General features: G+C 39.6%; 1 protein-coding gene across 3 annotated transcripts in view; it reads left to right on the top strand.

The window, feature by feature from the left end:
- Phlpp (PH domain leucine-rich repeat protein phosphatase) overlaps positions 1 to 15,205 on the top strand; it is an 88,657-nt gene that overhangs the window by 34,737 nt on the left and 38,715 nt on the right. For all 3 annotated transcript variants that reach the window (XM_019047163.2, XM_019047164.2, XM_072300076.1), the window contains one exon: positions 13,228 to 13,384. In XM_019047163.2, coding sequence (XP_018902708.2) covers positions 13,228 to 13,384 — 157 coding nt within the window. The remainder of the gene's footprint in view (positions 1 to 13,227; positions 13,385 to 15,205) is intronic.

The following is a 15,205-nucleotide window of genomic DNA, read 5'->3' as shown; positions in this document are numbered from 1 at the left end:
AACACATTCCTGACAGAACGCTCATTCTGCTGAGCGTTTGCGCCAATGCTAGGATTGCAGGTATATGAGTCAAACCGGAAGTAAAGAGGGGAACTTAGTGAAAAGCGTGTTTTTAAGACTCTGATCGATTTGTCTAAGTGCAGTTTCGACGTCAGGGATTTTCGATTTCATCGTGTTTCCCATACAAAATTTCGCGAGTAAGCCGATGCGTTGCTGCAACGAAAGTTTGATATTTTGACTGTGTTGCAGTGTTGAGGAGGGAGACTAAGGTGTTGTTGGATCAATAATTGGACTGCATTATGCAATTTGGACCTATAAATTCCGGCCCGGTTTAAAAACAACGTATGTGCCATTAGTTTCCCTATGCACCCAAGTGTTTTTTCAGATGAGCCAGAATTTATAGGTCCAAATTGCAAAATGTAGTCCAATTCGAAATGATAGATCAAAATGTGACTTTTGAGATTTGTTGCTTAATGCGTGTATGACCCAAGTCCAGTCACAGGTTGGAAAACTCCGAATCACTGCTTCTTCATTATCCCAATGGATATTGATATAAAAAGCTTCCAGGCTCCTTAAGTTGCCACTTAGTCAAATTATTTCTCATTTGGGCATTTCTGTTTTTGGCCATAATACCGCTATTAGACATTCAGGATATTTGGACTAGTTTTAGGTATGGACTTTTTTGACTTTGAACATTTTTGTACTCTTGACATTTATCCTTGAAAATTGTGTCCTATTACCCGCTTCGAGACGCAATTCGAACATTACTCTCATATGAAAAAATTCCTCACTCGATGATGTGACATTTCTTGTTCCCGGAATCTTTGACATCAGAGCGAAGGATCCCTTGAGAAAAAACTAAATGTCGGATCGACAGTAAACAGTTCCGGGAAATCCCGTTCAGGTCTATCGATGACGGGACGCGGATGATTAATTCATCGGAGATGGCCATTTCGAGACCATTCTACAATCTACTACGTGGAACCTTTGTTTACTCAACTCCTGTCATATCAATGGTGGCTCGTTCACAAAATGTCACCATGGCGAAACTGCTCTGAAGCCAAGGGAGTTCCAGATTTTGAACGCCATCCCAGATGAAACTTCCTAAAATACTGCCGCGCTGGGGGAAAACATTGGATGAGTCTTTCAAACGTTACCAAATTTTCTGCGATAAAATACGAATTCGCTGGATAACCTGTGGATATTTCTCTCCCAATTTTTTACAGAGTTTCCTACGCAATTCAATCGACAGTATCTGAAAGTTTCAATGAAAAATATTCATAACCGTCTCACAAAAATTAACATTTTATCGGAGGAAATTTGGCAACTCTCAAATGTTCAAACGGCGTTTTTCCTCAGCCCGAGCGGTAGGTTTCACGCAGGAGTGTCATATTGTCTGCAGGGATCGTATGAAGTTCCACGAGGGAATTGATAATCCGGCACCCTGGAGGGTTAAAAGTAACGATGTTAAAAATGTAACGTTAGAAATGTGTAATATGTCCTAATTTTTCAACAATTGTCCGTTAGGATGAAGACAAACTTTCATTTATTTTTTTCAAGTTTTATCAATATCATCTTTTTTATACGTTCCTGATATGGTAATGGCTGGACGAACGGGGCTTTTGAGCTAGCCTAATTCTCCTTCATTTATAAGTTTAGGCAAAAAAAATGCCCTTCCTGTTGGAAAAGTGGTGTCAAAGTTCCGCGTTCCAGGACTTGGTTCAAAACATCACATTCTCGCACTATTGACTCTCGTATAGAAGCTTGTTCTGTCTACATGGTTAAATGAAAGAGCGTTCACTCCATAATTTCACCGATTTCAATCTAATATTTCATTGACAGAAAAGAAGAAAAAGTAAGTTAAGTTGTTATCAAATATTGAGGGCAATTAGTGGCTCAAGCCTGGAGTTTGTTCATAGCGTTAGTGCCTGAAGGACAATGATTATCAGCATGAATTTCAAAATGAAGTTTTCGAGGAAACTTTCCATCGCTATGTCAGGGAGGACGTCCCTTCTTCACCATAATTGCTTGAATTTCACAGCTTTTGAGTCCAAAAGCAGCAAAAACAATCTGTGATAGAACGAACTTTACTGGAAATAAGAGCGGTGAAAAATAGAAATTTTCAGAAAAGTTGAAAGAAGAGATTCGAGCTAACGAATTCAACCTCGTTTGAATAAGCGGCCTTTTCATCGATTCTTTACCAAGTGCGAGCAGTTGGCTAGGTACGAAGTCGGGAATAATTCAATTTCAGATTAATTCCCTATAGAGCGGATTCAAATGCAAAATGTCGCAGGGTTGCGGCAGCGTATAATGGGAACCCAGTACTGTTCCGCAAAGTGGGTGGACATCTCGTTCTCAAGGGCTATGAGTTGTTCATTTTTTCCAGATCTTTCACTTTGGACGGAAAGTAGTGAACCTCAATTTCCACTTTAAGACGGAACGATCTTTTTGAAAATTTTATGCCATTCAATTTCGACGATTCTCGTTACTTTTGGAGACCGACGCGCCTTGCGCCGAAATTTAATACACATGCAAAGAAGAGTGAAGTAATAAAATATCATGTTGATCTCAAGTATTAAAACAATTTACACTTTAAAATGGTAAATACATTTTACAACTTCATTTCTTTTTTCGTCGACGCGGGCCTAAGGGAGCGCGAAACGCCATTATGGGTTGGGCCGCGTAGCGGCCAGGGGGCATAGCCCCCTAGTTAAAAAAATATCCGCTTTACAAGAACCTGACCAAGTTGACTGTAGCGCTTTGATGCAACTATTCGTGTTCCACGGATGTACGTGTTGCATGCTCAAAATTGAAGGAGCTTTTGGTTTTCAACTTTTCAAAGACGCACTGGACTCGTCATTTGAGGCATTCTCATCACAGTGTGCTTATATAGGAAGAGTTTATCAGTTAGCGACAGGCTAGAATATCTAAGGTACACAAAGTGATACATCCATTCTTAAAGAGATTCTAACGTCAGAAATGAGAACACGGGAGAAACATCGGAAACTTTAATAATTGGCCCGTTTTAAATTGTAGATTTTATAATAATGCGATTAATTAATTCATCGTTTTTATATTTTAGAGCTCTGAAAGTTAGAACGGGTTGATTAAAACGTTTTTACTGATTTTTTTGAATTACAATGTCTGGTACTTAAGTCTTTTCTTAGAATGACTAGTTCAAATCAGTGAATATCTTTACCTAAGTTGGTTGTGGCCCCTAGACGCAACTATTCGTGTTCCACGGATGTGCGTATTGCTTGTTCAAAATTGAAGGCACTCTCGCTTTTCTCACCTCTTCAAAAGCATGGAACTTGTCGTTAGTTGTTGCACCCGAATAACTGATTGTGAGTACCTTTGTACAGATATCATATATTGCCATCTCCATCATTTTTCTACAGGATTAAGCACCGCTCTCTGATTTATCAACGAATTCCAGGCTTTGTTGGATTTCCTGATTCCAAGCTTCTGTAATCATTTCGTGGAGGCATAAAAAGCAGACATTAGGTATATGTTCAATCTCAACGCAAAAAAAAACCGTTACCTTTTTCTTTAAAAAAAATGTAAATAAGGGAGCTGTTTTGTCCCCTTTTAAATTTGTCATCCGACTTGCGTTTTCAAAGCGTGTTGCATCGGTTGCAAGTTGTTCGTTTTGACATATTTAAAAGTGATTTTTCTCTGAAAAACGTCCACGCTCCACAGTCTGTTGGATGGATTTACTGTCATCGAACTCTGGCAATTGATCAGGATGAAACGATAGAAACAATTTTCATGAGACTGGATAGTGTCTTTTTCATAGAATAGAAAGCTAGAGCGCCTCTCCATTAACGAAGTGAGCGCAGATGTTCCTCGCTAAGCTCGTTAAATTATTAGTCCTCATTCGATTACTTTAATACGTCTGATTAGTTCGTTATCGATTTGTGGAACGGAAAAATTCAGCTTACCTGGGTTGAAGGTTTCCATAATTCTGTTGCACTGAGGCCTGCAAAAGAAGAAACTGGATCGCGCTTACTTTGTTCCGGATTTAACCCTTTATTGCGTAGCGTTGCATGAAAGCAACAAATGGTTTTCAGCCTCATTTCTATGCTGGAGTGTTACATTGAATCAAAGCAAGAAATAATTTTTGGTAAACATTATATGTCTGATCTCCTTGCTTAGAAAAAACCATAAAAATCGATTCCAACCGACTCTAGTGTCAAAAAAATACTGTACAACGTAGATTTTCTCTCCAAAATCAACGATTAGCTCATGCAACAAAGGGTTAACACCCTACAATAAATATGCACCTGCAGTATTTTTTCTTGCGAAGAAAGCGCTCAAAGAGAAAAGTAAAGCGATAACTTTTGAGCATTGTTTACACCAAAATAACCAGGTTCACTAACCCAAAACAGCAACTATCTGGTTGCGCTGAAGAAACTAAATGTGATGCGACAAAAAATCAAATGATTACTTTGTTTATTGGGCTTTTGACCTGTGAATAAATCGATCAAGCACCAGACATAGTCGGAGATTCAGATTAGTAACCACAATTTATGTTTTCTCATTAAAATTTTGTGTTGAATTCGGTTAACACATTGAGAAAATTGTACTTCTCGATGTAATAATTTACTCAACGTGCTCATAATTGCACATTTTCTTTGAAAAAAAAACGAATCGTAGCTCTTTACAATGATCATTGTAAATTCATACCCAACTACCTACCGGCATTAAAATAACAATTAGAGTGAAACTATGACCATAGTTAGGAATTGGTTGAGTTGGATCTGAATGCCATGCGAGCAATAAGATAACTATGATTCGCTTTTTCTCTCGTTGAAAAGTTTACAATTTATTCGCATTAGGGGAGACAAGAGTGTTTCTTTTAAAAATCAAATTTAAGTTATTTGCTAATAGAATAAGTTGGTTTCAGATTGACGAACGTCAATTTTGGATATTTTCCGCAAGTTAGAAGTTGAGTTTTTTAATTCTTATGCAAACCATAAACTCAAATTTCTTATTGATAACTGATCCTCAAAATGTCCTGCTGTTATAACGTGTTCCATGTGAATTTTCCAGGAGGTTTTAAGAAACCATATTTGTATTTTTACACGCATAGTGGTGTGACCCCGAAAGGGGTAAAAATTCTGTCTCCAGAGTTCGAGTCGAATTTCGTGCCTGGATAAGAAAAATATTGTGGGTGTAGGTGATTCGACTGGGAAGTGGGGACCAATATATACGTTCGGTGTTATTTACTTTAAAGAAAGGGAGGTCGATCTCTTTTAACCGCCTCAGTTCAAGGAACGGATCACAGAATGGAGAGATGAGGGCCGAGGGGTCGCGAGGTCTCTTGAGAAATCCACTCCGTTCCTCTCAAACACTGAAAAAGACTGCTCGAGGAAATTAGATTTCCAAATTTCTAGCCTTGTACAAACGTTTGATTCATCGTTCTGCGTTCGTATTGCTGCACAATCAAAAACGTTCGGAAGATTACTACATCTACATAATACACACTCGAGTTCATAATGCACAATCTGGGGCCACTGAAAGCTTTTTTTCTCTTCCCAGAAGCTCCTACCCTTGCATAAATTCGTCGCTTCTCTGACGTAGGGGCGTATCTCGATTTTCTCATGAGCCCCAGAAAGCAGGGATTTATATGCGAATTAGGGCTCACGTGGACATTGAGATGCGCCCATACGTCAGAGGAGCGACGAATTGTGCTATACTCAGTCAAAACCACTCTCTTTCAACAGCGTTCCTCCTTTTAGGGTGGAATAAAAATAATCATATTGTCGATTAAAAAATAAAGAAGGAAATACGATAATTCAATCACTCACTAAGAAGAGGTTCCACGACCGGAAAAAATAAGTGGCTAAAATTAGGGGAGCGAAGTAACACAATTGGGGTGCGGAGGCTTCGGTCATTATTTGTTTATTATTCATTATTTTTAAGGCGGGCCATAAAATATCCTCCGTGCAGGAATCGTCGTGTATTCGAATATCTAATATCCTCTATTGCCTACAAATCTTCCCTCATGGTGAATCTTGCATAAGCCTTGCAACAGCCCCGGCGAACTTTAAGAGACTTTTTTCTCGAATTTCCCTTTATTCGTGCTAGCACTTTGAATTGCTGCCAAAGCGTCAATTTTTGGCTTTTCTTTGCTTAAAATAATGCGAAAATAACTTTTTTACACCGTGGTCACTGGTGGTGCAGTCATTTCAATTTGGTGTAGGACGACACCGCTTTCAATGGTGTAGTCCGGCGCCGAATTTCACTCCTTGATATTTTAACAATGTAGGGGCGGAAATTTTGACTCCGCAATGAAGAAACGCGGTCTCGAACTTTAGCCATCAAAATATCCAGGAATTTTCACTTTTTACTCGTGATTCCTCTAAGTACCAGTTCGATTGAATGCAACGGTCTCTCTGCCAAGAAAAAAAGATGGTGTTTGCATTTCGGGCATCCTGGATTTTTTTGATGACGTAGGTCGGTGCGGACGATTTTTATCATCGATTTTCTTGGAAATGGTGTATAGTTTATGAAAAAAAGCCAATCTATTTAAAGTGTTTGATGCTATATCATGAGTTGATTTAAGCAAAAAATCGGACGTTATGGTCCGTTTCTCTGAACTCCGAATTCCGGATTTTGCTGGAATATCGACGCCATGTTATACTGGCCTTCGTCATGGTGTAAACAATCCTCAAAATGCCAACACCTCCATTTTTTTCTCTATGCACTCTGCCCGCGTGGCCTCGAATCGCGTGCCGCGAACCAGTTTGCTCGAAAATCAAGCGCGCCAAATCCTGGATGGTGCAGCATGACTGCTCAGTTTGACTTGCAGTTCGTGTAAATTTCATTCCACCCGTCCCCGCTTCCATCCTGGCCGCTTACCATCGGTAAATTGATTGTTTGGCTTGGACGCCACGCCGGAGCGATTGAACTCACGGTCAATGAATCAACTGAGACTGGAGAACATGATCGGGATCGTGCACCATATTTTGACAATCGGAACAGGGAAAATCGCCTCCAAGAATCAGTGTTGCCGGCTTTAAGAGAATGCTCAAGATTGAGGTACAACGACGAAAGTCCATTCAAAAGTCGTTGAGTTTGAACGTAGGAACATAACTTCATTATTCCGATTTTGCAAAATCGACTCATACGATTTAATTTGTTGCAGGAATATACCTATGCAATTTTCGTCCGAATTTTTTCTGATTTTGTCATAAAATCAGGGGAAAAAGCAGAGAAGTTTCCAATTACAAATGCCCAAGATTCTCTTTGTAAAACTGCAATTTGGCAGGGGAAATTTGGCAGCACTGAAATGAAGTTACGTTTTTCCGCGAGAGAAGCAACAAATTGACTCCAATAAAAAGTCAAGCAAAGTCAGTTATTGAGTAAGCTCATAAGCCAAGTTCTCCTTAAAAATTCCAGATACTTCGAATAAAATTGTATAAATATTTCCCCGAAAAATTGGAGGGGAATTATTGACAAGTCCCTCTGAAAATGTATACTTTATCAAAGGATATTTAGCAACGTCTAAGGGGCCTTACGACTTTTTACTTGTAAATAGCTCAGTGGTCTCATTTTCATTAGCGTTCACATCATTCTCACGAAAAACACGAACAATCTAGAGATATTTTGCTGTTTTAAGTAAGAACGCCTTATGGACCCTGAAAATATTCCCAAATTTCCTCCGATTGAATTTTGGTATCTAAGAAAAAATAGATATGCATATTTTCGCTGAAATTGTTAGGTGCACTAGATTAAAATGCAATTTAAGTTCTCTGAAAGTATTTATTTGAAGTATCTGTAGGTTGCCCAAACAAGTTTTGGATTGGGTACCTGGGAAGAGGCGATGGGGACGTCCCGTAAAGGGTTGGCGGCAGGGCGTTGACGAAGAGATGTTGCGGTGTCAGTTTGCCCGATAACCTCTGGGAAGACAGCATATCGACGGTGAAACTACCAAACCACGTATCTCGTTTGCGGTGTTTAAAAATCTACGCTCACATTTTTATTTTTTTGAAGTAGACCAAATCAATATCATTCCTTGAAATTTTCACGGAATTTTCTCCGCACAAAGAGGAAAAAATCACAGAAATTTTCAAGACTGGATGTTAAGTAATTTTTCATTTAAAAAATAAAGTATGACAGGAAGTCTGCGACGTCGCAAACCGAGATACGTGGTTTGGTAGTTTCACCGTCGATATGTGGCGTTTGGGTGTCGTAGAACGCCAGAGTGCGTTATAAAGCGACTTTATATATATATAAGTTCTCTAAAAAATTTAAGGAAATTCATGTGGAAAACATAATATATAAGAATTTTCCGGAAAATTAAAATTTTATGAGAACTCTGATATACCTATGTTTGGCAACATTTGAATTATCAAAGGGTGTTTTTCCTTAGCACGGCAATATCGGTTTCCGAAAGATTTCTCTCAATTTCCCATCGCGCACTGCAGTAGTCAACAGCTCTGTTTTGGTTTGAGCAAGAACAATTGTGTCTAAGACTTCCACAAAACGTCAATTTTCATCATTTGCACTGCGCTGCGCTGCGCTGTTTGACGTACACCTCCCCGCTGTATAAAGTTTTTAACGTTAACCTTCAACTTGTGACCAAAATAAATCATCGCCATGAATAATAAATGCGTGCAAATAGAAACATTGATACATGAACTGACATCATTTTATTAATAAATTAATTTTTCATTTTGACTCAAATCGGAGGATGGAGGGCTCACTGGATATATTGAAAACAAAATACTTTAAGTAGAAATTTCTAGTCTACGAAATTTTCTTTTTATCGATGAGATGTGTTGGGTTGCTGCACTCGGGATTTTTAAACGCTATACGTAGACTCAGGCACCGAATTTTGCTCATCGATTTTTGACAGTGTAATGTAAGATGAACGCATTTCTGCCAAACGGAACTATGTGCATTAAGATATAAGCCCTGAGACCCTTAAGAATATATACATAACAGGGCTCACGTGATGATGCACATAGTTCCGTTTGGCAGAAACGTTCAGATGATCTTTTCACAGAGCTGTATATTTCGTCACCTTCCAGGCAAAGTATCACAAGCGCCATGCGACGTTTAAAAATTTCCGCCGCCATTTTATTTTTTTACTGGGAAATTGTTCGTTGAATCTGTTTGAAAATTTCACTCAATTTTTATCGGCAGCACAAAGAAAATTTGATGTAATATTCGGACAGCTTCGTTGAACAATTTCTCTGTAAAAAAATATAATGGCGGCGGAAATTTTTAAAACGTTGCATGGCGCTTGTGATACTTTGCCTGGAAGGTGACGATTTCATTATTCATACTTTCTTTTATTTTATTTTTAATTTACCGCTGCAAGCGGACATTTTTTGTAAAACAACAATTAACTGTTTCAACAAAGTGCCCCTCGAATCGTCGCAATGACTCCAATCTAAACGGCTGTCCCAATTAGGTCGCAGTTCGGAAGATAGAGCTCGCTCCTTTTACGGGTCGTTTTACGGTTATTTAAATGTCTCTGTCTCTGATCCGGGCACCGACTCATAGCGTGCTCTCCGGATCGGATCCCGATCCTCCAGGGGGGAATACGAAAGGGTGGCGGGGGGCAGGGGGGTCAGGTGGTCCGGGGCCGGACCGACCCGTTGCATAACCCTCCGTGCAGTACCCACCTTTGGCCTCATTGCGCGTCTGATCCTTTTTGCACCTCTGCCGCCTTTAAATTATTGCGGGAATAGCCACATTTACGAGAATTCGTAGGATATTTTCCGGATGAGCCACTACACCGCAAAGCGCGCAAATGCGCGGGAAAAAATTCGCGGACCTTGCATTGCGGCATACGTAAAGCAGAAGCAGCTGACTCTATGGTGGTTGGCGGTTAGATCATATTTTGGTCCGATCGAAGGATTCAGCGGAGCGTCGATAAACTCGCCCTGGAAAAATTGGCAGTAGAATCTGTGTTCCAAAATACCATAGACCTACAGCCGGCTGTAAGATTTCCAATAGCTTCTATAGCCGGCAACACATCAAGCTTTATAGCCGATGGCGACTAAGCAACAGCCTGGCGATAAAGTGTATGTTAAACGTTACTAATTACGGATGCTAGGATTTAGTGAGTTTTTGGACTACCGCTCTCTTTTTGGACAGTAGTATCTTGATTTATTTTGCGAGGAAAGCTCCGTACTTTTGAAGGATGCCTGCCATTCTAACATGTTGGAGCGCCTGCAATTTTGTATGATACTGTGCAATACCTCTGGTGTGAAATAGTTGCTTCAAACGCCGCGCCGTGGTACGCTGCGGCGCACGGTGGATCGAGTCAGTAGGAGAGGTCGGACAAAATTTGGAACCTTTAAACGCTTATAACTCCGTTTATACAAGAATTTGAAGTTTTTAAAGCGGTTCCATTGGTTCCCTGGTGAAATTTCCCACTACGTACACCCCTTAAAATTTAAAATGGGACAAAATAAACATAAAAAATTGCAATTTCAGTCAAAATTTTCATGCCCGACCGCTTTAATTGACTCGATCCACTGTGCGGCGCGGCGCGGCGGGCGGGCGGGCAGCCAGCGCGAAACGCGCATTGGCGCCTTCAAACCTAACAGGGATACTTCAAGCATTGCGCAATGCGTCAAGTATCCCTGTTAGGTTTGAAGGCGCCAGTGCGCCGCCGCTCCGCTCTGTGTTAGGCTGTAATATTTAATCTCGTAGAGTCAGCGTTTTTTAACTCATGACTTTGAAATGTTTGCACACTCTGTATGGATTATTCTCATTTTAATTGATGAAAAAAAATATGTAGTAAAGGAAAATATAATGTGCGTTTTGTAAATATTAAGGTGATTCCGCACAGACTTAAGGATTTACAAAGCACACGAATTTCTACACAATTTCTTATAGCCTTTTATAGCCGATGGCGAAAAAGCAACAGCCAGGCGATAAAGTGTAAAACCCGGCGATAAGAACTATAGCCCGTCTGTATAATTTTTTATCGCTTCGTGTAGCCCGGTCGTATAATTTTTTTCACTCTCTACAGCCAGCTATATGATTTTTTATCGCCTTCTTCAGTCGGCTATAAGAACTCCTATGGTATTTTGAAACGCAGCTCCTATCGCCAATTTTCACCAGGGCGTCTATGATTATAACATAAAGCGAAAAAAAAGAAAAAAAGTTTAGACTCCAAATTTTGGGAATTTTGCTTTTTGAATTTTCCTAGAGCTTCGCAGGAGTAACATGGTTCAAATTACAGATTAGGGCAAACGATTAATGGTTTTAGCTAAGATTTCAAGTGCTACTCGTAATGCTCTTGGGGAGAAAAAAGCAGATAGAAGTTTCCCGTTGCTCTCAGTGCATAACGATACATATTTCTTACAATAAATGATGTGACATTTTTGAGACAAGAAATTTTTGTACCAGATTTTGATCAAAAACGATTAAAGTGGAGAAGTCTTATAACTCAGACAGAAAAGTACGAATTTCCGTTTCATACGTATCAAAATAGGGTTGGGGGTAGAAAACTGAGGAAACATTGCGGCTTGTAACGCTTTAATACTCTTGATTTTTCCCCCTTTTCTTCCTTCGACAGCATTTTTCTTAACAATGAGGTCATGAACCCAGTTTGACAAGACAGATACTTAAAACCGTTAATAATAATGGGCCTGTTGCAAACTTTTGCTAGAGCAAAAATAAGAGTTGTTTCCTGTAGATAATGCCTCAAAAACCACGATGAGCGCATCGGCAAAGTCTGAAATGCACTCATAACTTCACAATTTGCGTAAGAAATTTGCGGTTTTTTGAGCTTCCCGCTTCAAAAACGATACTACGGCACAGGTGAACATTTTGTTAGAGGAGTCGCTCCATCGTCGGCAATATTCATCATGGCCGACGCTTGCGCAGTTCCGCGCGTAATTCAAGGAGAGTTCAAGATCAATCAAGGCGGGCGAGGAAAATATGAACATAAACACGCCGATTGTTATCTGGTCTAGTCCTGTTTAGGTGTTATCTCGTCCCATCACACGTGTTTGGTGGATTGGCGTCGGCCATGATGAGTATTGCCGACGATGGAACGACTCCTCCATCAAAATGTTCACCTGTGCCGTAGTATCGTTTTTGAAGCGGGAAGCTCAAAAAACCGCAAATTTCTTACGCAGATTGTGAAGCTATGAGTGTATATCAGACTTTGCCAATGCGCTCATCGTGGTTTTTGAGGCATTATCTATAAGAAACAACTCTTATTTTTGCTCTAGCAAAAGTTTGCAACAGGCCCATTGGTCCATATATAAGAACGCCCGTTAAAACAACACCGTTTTTTATCTATGACATCATGTATCTCCTCTTCCGTCAAAATAAACTCCCTTAAAACTGTTTACGACAAAGTTTCCATTTGGGTGTGTATTCATAAATTACTGAAAATAAAGAACTTGAAGAGGCAGTGCACAAGTTCACTGTAAAGGTCATCTTGAATTCCGTTTACAGTTAGGAACAGGAGTTCCACCCCTTAATTTCTGTTCCATACTTCAAATACAAAGCGCATCCGTCTTTAATTGGGATGTCATGTCCGTCGACTTAAGCATCTCGAATTTGAAGATAACAAAGAGACAGTGAGCGCAGCGGAACTATTCAAGAGCCGTGTAAATACAGCAAGTTGCATAGCTGGACACTGTTAATCCAAAAGTAGCTAACTTTTCGGTTTATTCCAGAAACGACGAATTTCGAATGCGAATTCAGATAATTGGTTTTTCAAATGTATGTAAAATGAGAATGCAAAAAACGCAACTGTTTGATTGATTTAACTTCATCCTTAGTCTTTGACTCATCTTTTGACTCCTAACTTCAATCTTGTAGTCATGCAGTGACGCTGGTCAAATGATCCATTTTTGATTGTTGAATCTTGTATGCAAAATAGAAAAAATATAATGAAATTCTCTAAGTCTCTGTGAACTAGATCATTACACTTACCATGTTTCAAAAACATAGTGAGTAATTTCACTTTTTAAATATGCTCTCTCTCATCTAATATGGACGCCGGACGCAAGTGAGTGTAAAGGTGACACTCTACGTGCCGACAAAAAAAATAAAAATTGCCCGTCTACACTGATGATTTATATAGAAATATTTAATCCCTCTGGCATTTTTTTAATAGACTTTGTCACACAAAGTGTCATTTTTGCATTTTTTATGTCACCTCTCCCATTCCGCTTGTGGCTTCACAAGCGTCAATTTTTAATAGCCAGTATTAATCAACTCATTATCTAATTTCTGTTTCAGATTGAAAGAACTGCGCCTCGATCATAATGAGCTGTATGAAATCAACGCCGACGAGAAAGCGTTCCCGCGGCTTGAGATTCTGTCGGCCTCACACAACAAGCTTTCATCTTTTCCTAAAATTTTGAGAAAATTCTCAACCATGAGAACGACCCCAAATGTAAGTAGGTTTTTTAATAATTCATGTTTGCCACTTTACAAACACACACACATACTTCTTTTAATCAGAAGAAATACAATATCCCTGACATTAGAGGGTGCATAGATGTCATATTACTGTTGCGTTATCCTTACTAAGAACCATTCGGTAGTTAAATACACTGTAAAAATATCCGAATACTTCAATCTTTCTTATTTTAATGTGATTATTTTAATGTATTTCTGTCAAACGGACGGAGTAGAAAAGATGGGGTGTGCTCTAGAAAAGCTGCTTAAGAAACAATGTAAAAGTGAGTTTGGTTACATTAGAGAGATGAAAAAGCGGGATTTTACATTCTGTCAAACGGAACTATGTACCAACTAAATGCGGCACTCATGAGCCATGCGCATATGCCAAGAGCATTGTCAACAGGGCTCATGAGTTAATGATTCATAACCGCGCCTCGTTGCCGCTGACGTCACTGGCGCTTTATAATTCCCATTCATTCTTATGGCCCTCGACTCACGAGCACACTCCTTTTTTCCCACCTGTCTCTGGTTCCGTTTGGCAGGAACCAGAGGCGCTAGGATGGGCTTAAATGGAATTAGACCGCGTTTAGGAGAAAGGAACAAAGCTACATCAGCTGTTGCCAATATTGTCTGAGCAATTTAATTTTTCACAAGAGAACGTTTGTGCGAATTCTTATGAAAATTTCAAGGAATTTGCTTCGCACTATGCAGAAAATTCACTGAAATTTGCACCAAAATCCTCACAACCGTTTTCATGTGAAAATTTAAATTGCCTGATTAAATTTGGCAATAGCTGATGTATGACTTGGTTCCTTTCTGCTAAACGCGGTCCACACTGCAAAAAAAAGTATGGTAACATCTACTACAGGTCTGCTCGATTTTCTACCCAGTGATACTATGTAGTGAAAATAACGAGAATTACAGTAGTATTTATTGGAATTCTGGTGGTAGTCACCATAATATCGTAAATGTTACCATAAAGTCTGGTGTTTATTACCATACTCGTATCTTCGTGTCAGAATATGGTAAAATCTGTAACACATTTTTTTCAGTGCAATTTTGACTCGTCGTAGCTACTCAAACTTTTAATCTTATAATAGATCATAGAAGGAAGTGATAGGTAGGGCTTGAGAACAGCATACTTTTTACTCAGCCTCGTAATGGAAAATCTGCAGGAGAATAATTATTACGAGTAAATATCAGATTCCACGGTGATCATTCCGACGGACTATCGATTGGGCAAGGAGGAAGACTCATTTTCGCCGACGAAAGTGAAATGATAATCAGGTCGAGCGTAATATCCAAACCTCGAATGATAACATCGATTTTCCCGGCGGCTTACCGACGCTTACCTCCTGGAGCGAAACTCCGATGAGGTTAGTCGTATCATCTTCCGCCGCGATCGTGGCATAGCATCCCGTGCTAAGGAAAAAACACTGTATGAACCTTTAGGCGCTGCCAAATGTTCTTCGATAAAACGCTCATTAACCAGGATAATTCTGAATATTTTTCATCTAATTTTTCAGACAATTCTGTCCAGAATTGCATTTATAACATCTGAAAATTTCAAGGTAAAATATGCATAACTCTCCGCAAAAATAAACATTTCATCGAGGGAAATTTGGCAACCTTCGAGTGTTCATACGGCGTTCTTCCTTAGCACAGCAGGATAGCATCTCGTGCATTTCCGGCGCGGAGATTAACCTCGAGCTACTTGCGGCCCAGAATCCAGGCGTTTATTTTTGAAACCAATAAGCACCAACCCAGAGACGAAGAGAGATCCACTAGCTTTTGGCGACAGGTGGAAACTTTT

Source organism: Bemisia tabaci, chromosome 4 (genome assembly GCF_918797505.1).
Source record: "Bemisia tabaci chromosome 4, PGI_BMITA_v3".
Taxonomy (NCBI): domain Eukaryota; kingdom Metazoa; phylum Arthropoda; class Insecta; order Hemiptera; family Aleyrodidae; genus Bemisia; species Bemisia tabaci.
Note: the sequence above shows the minus strand (reverse complement) of the source record. Positions and strands in the feature narration are given on the sequence as shown.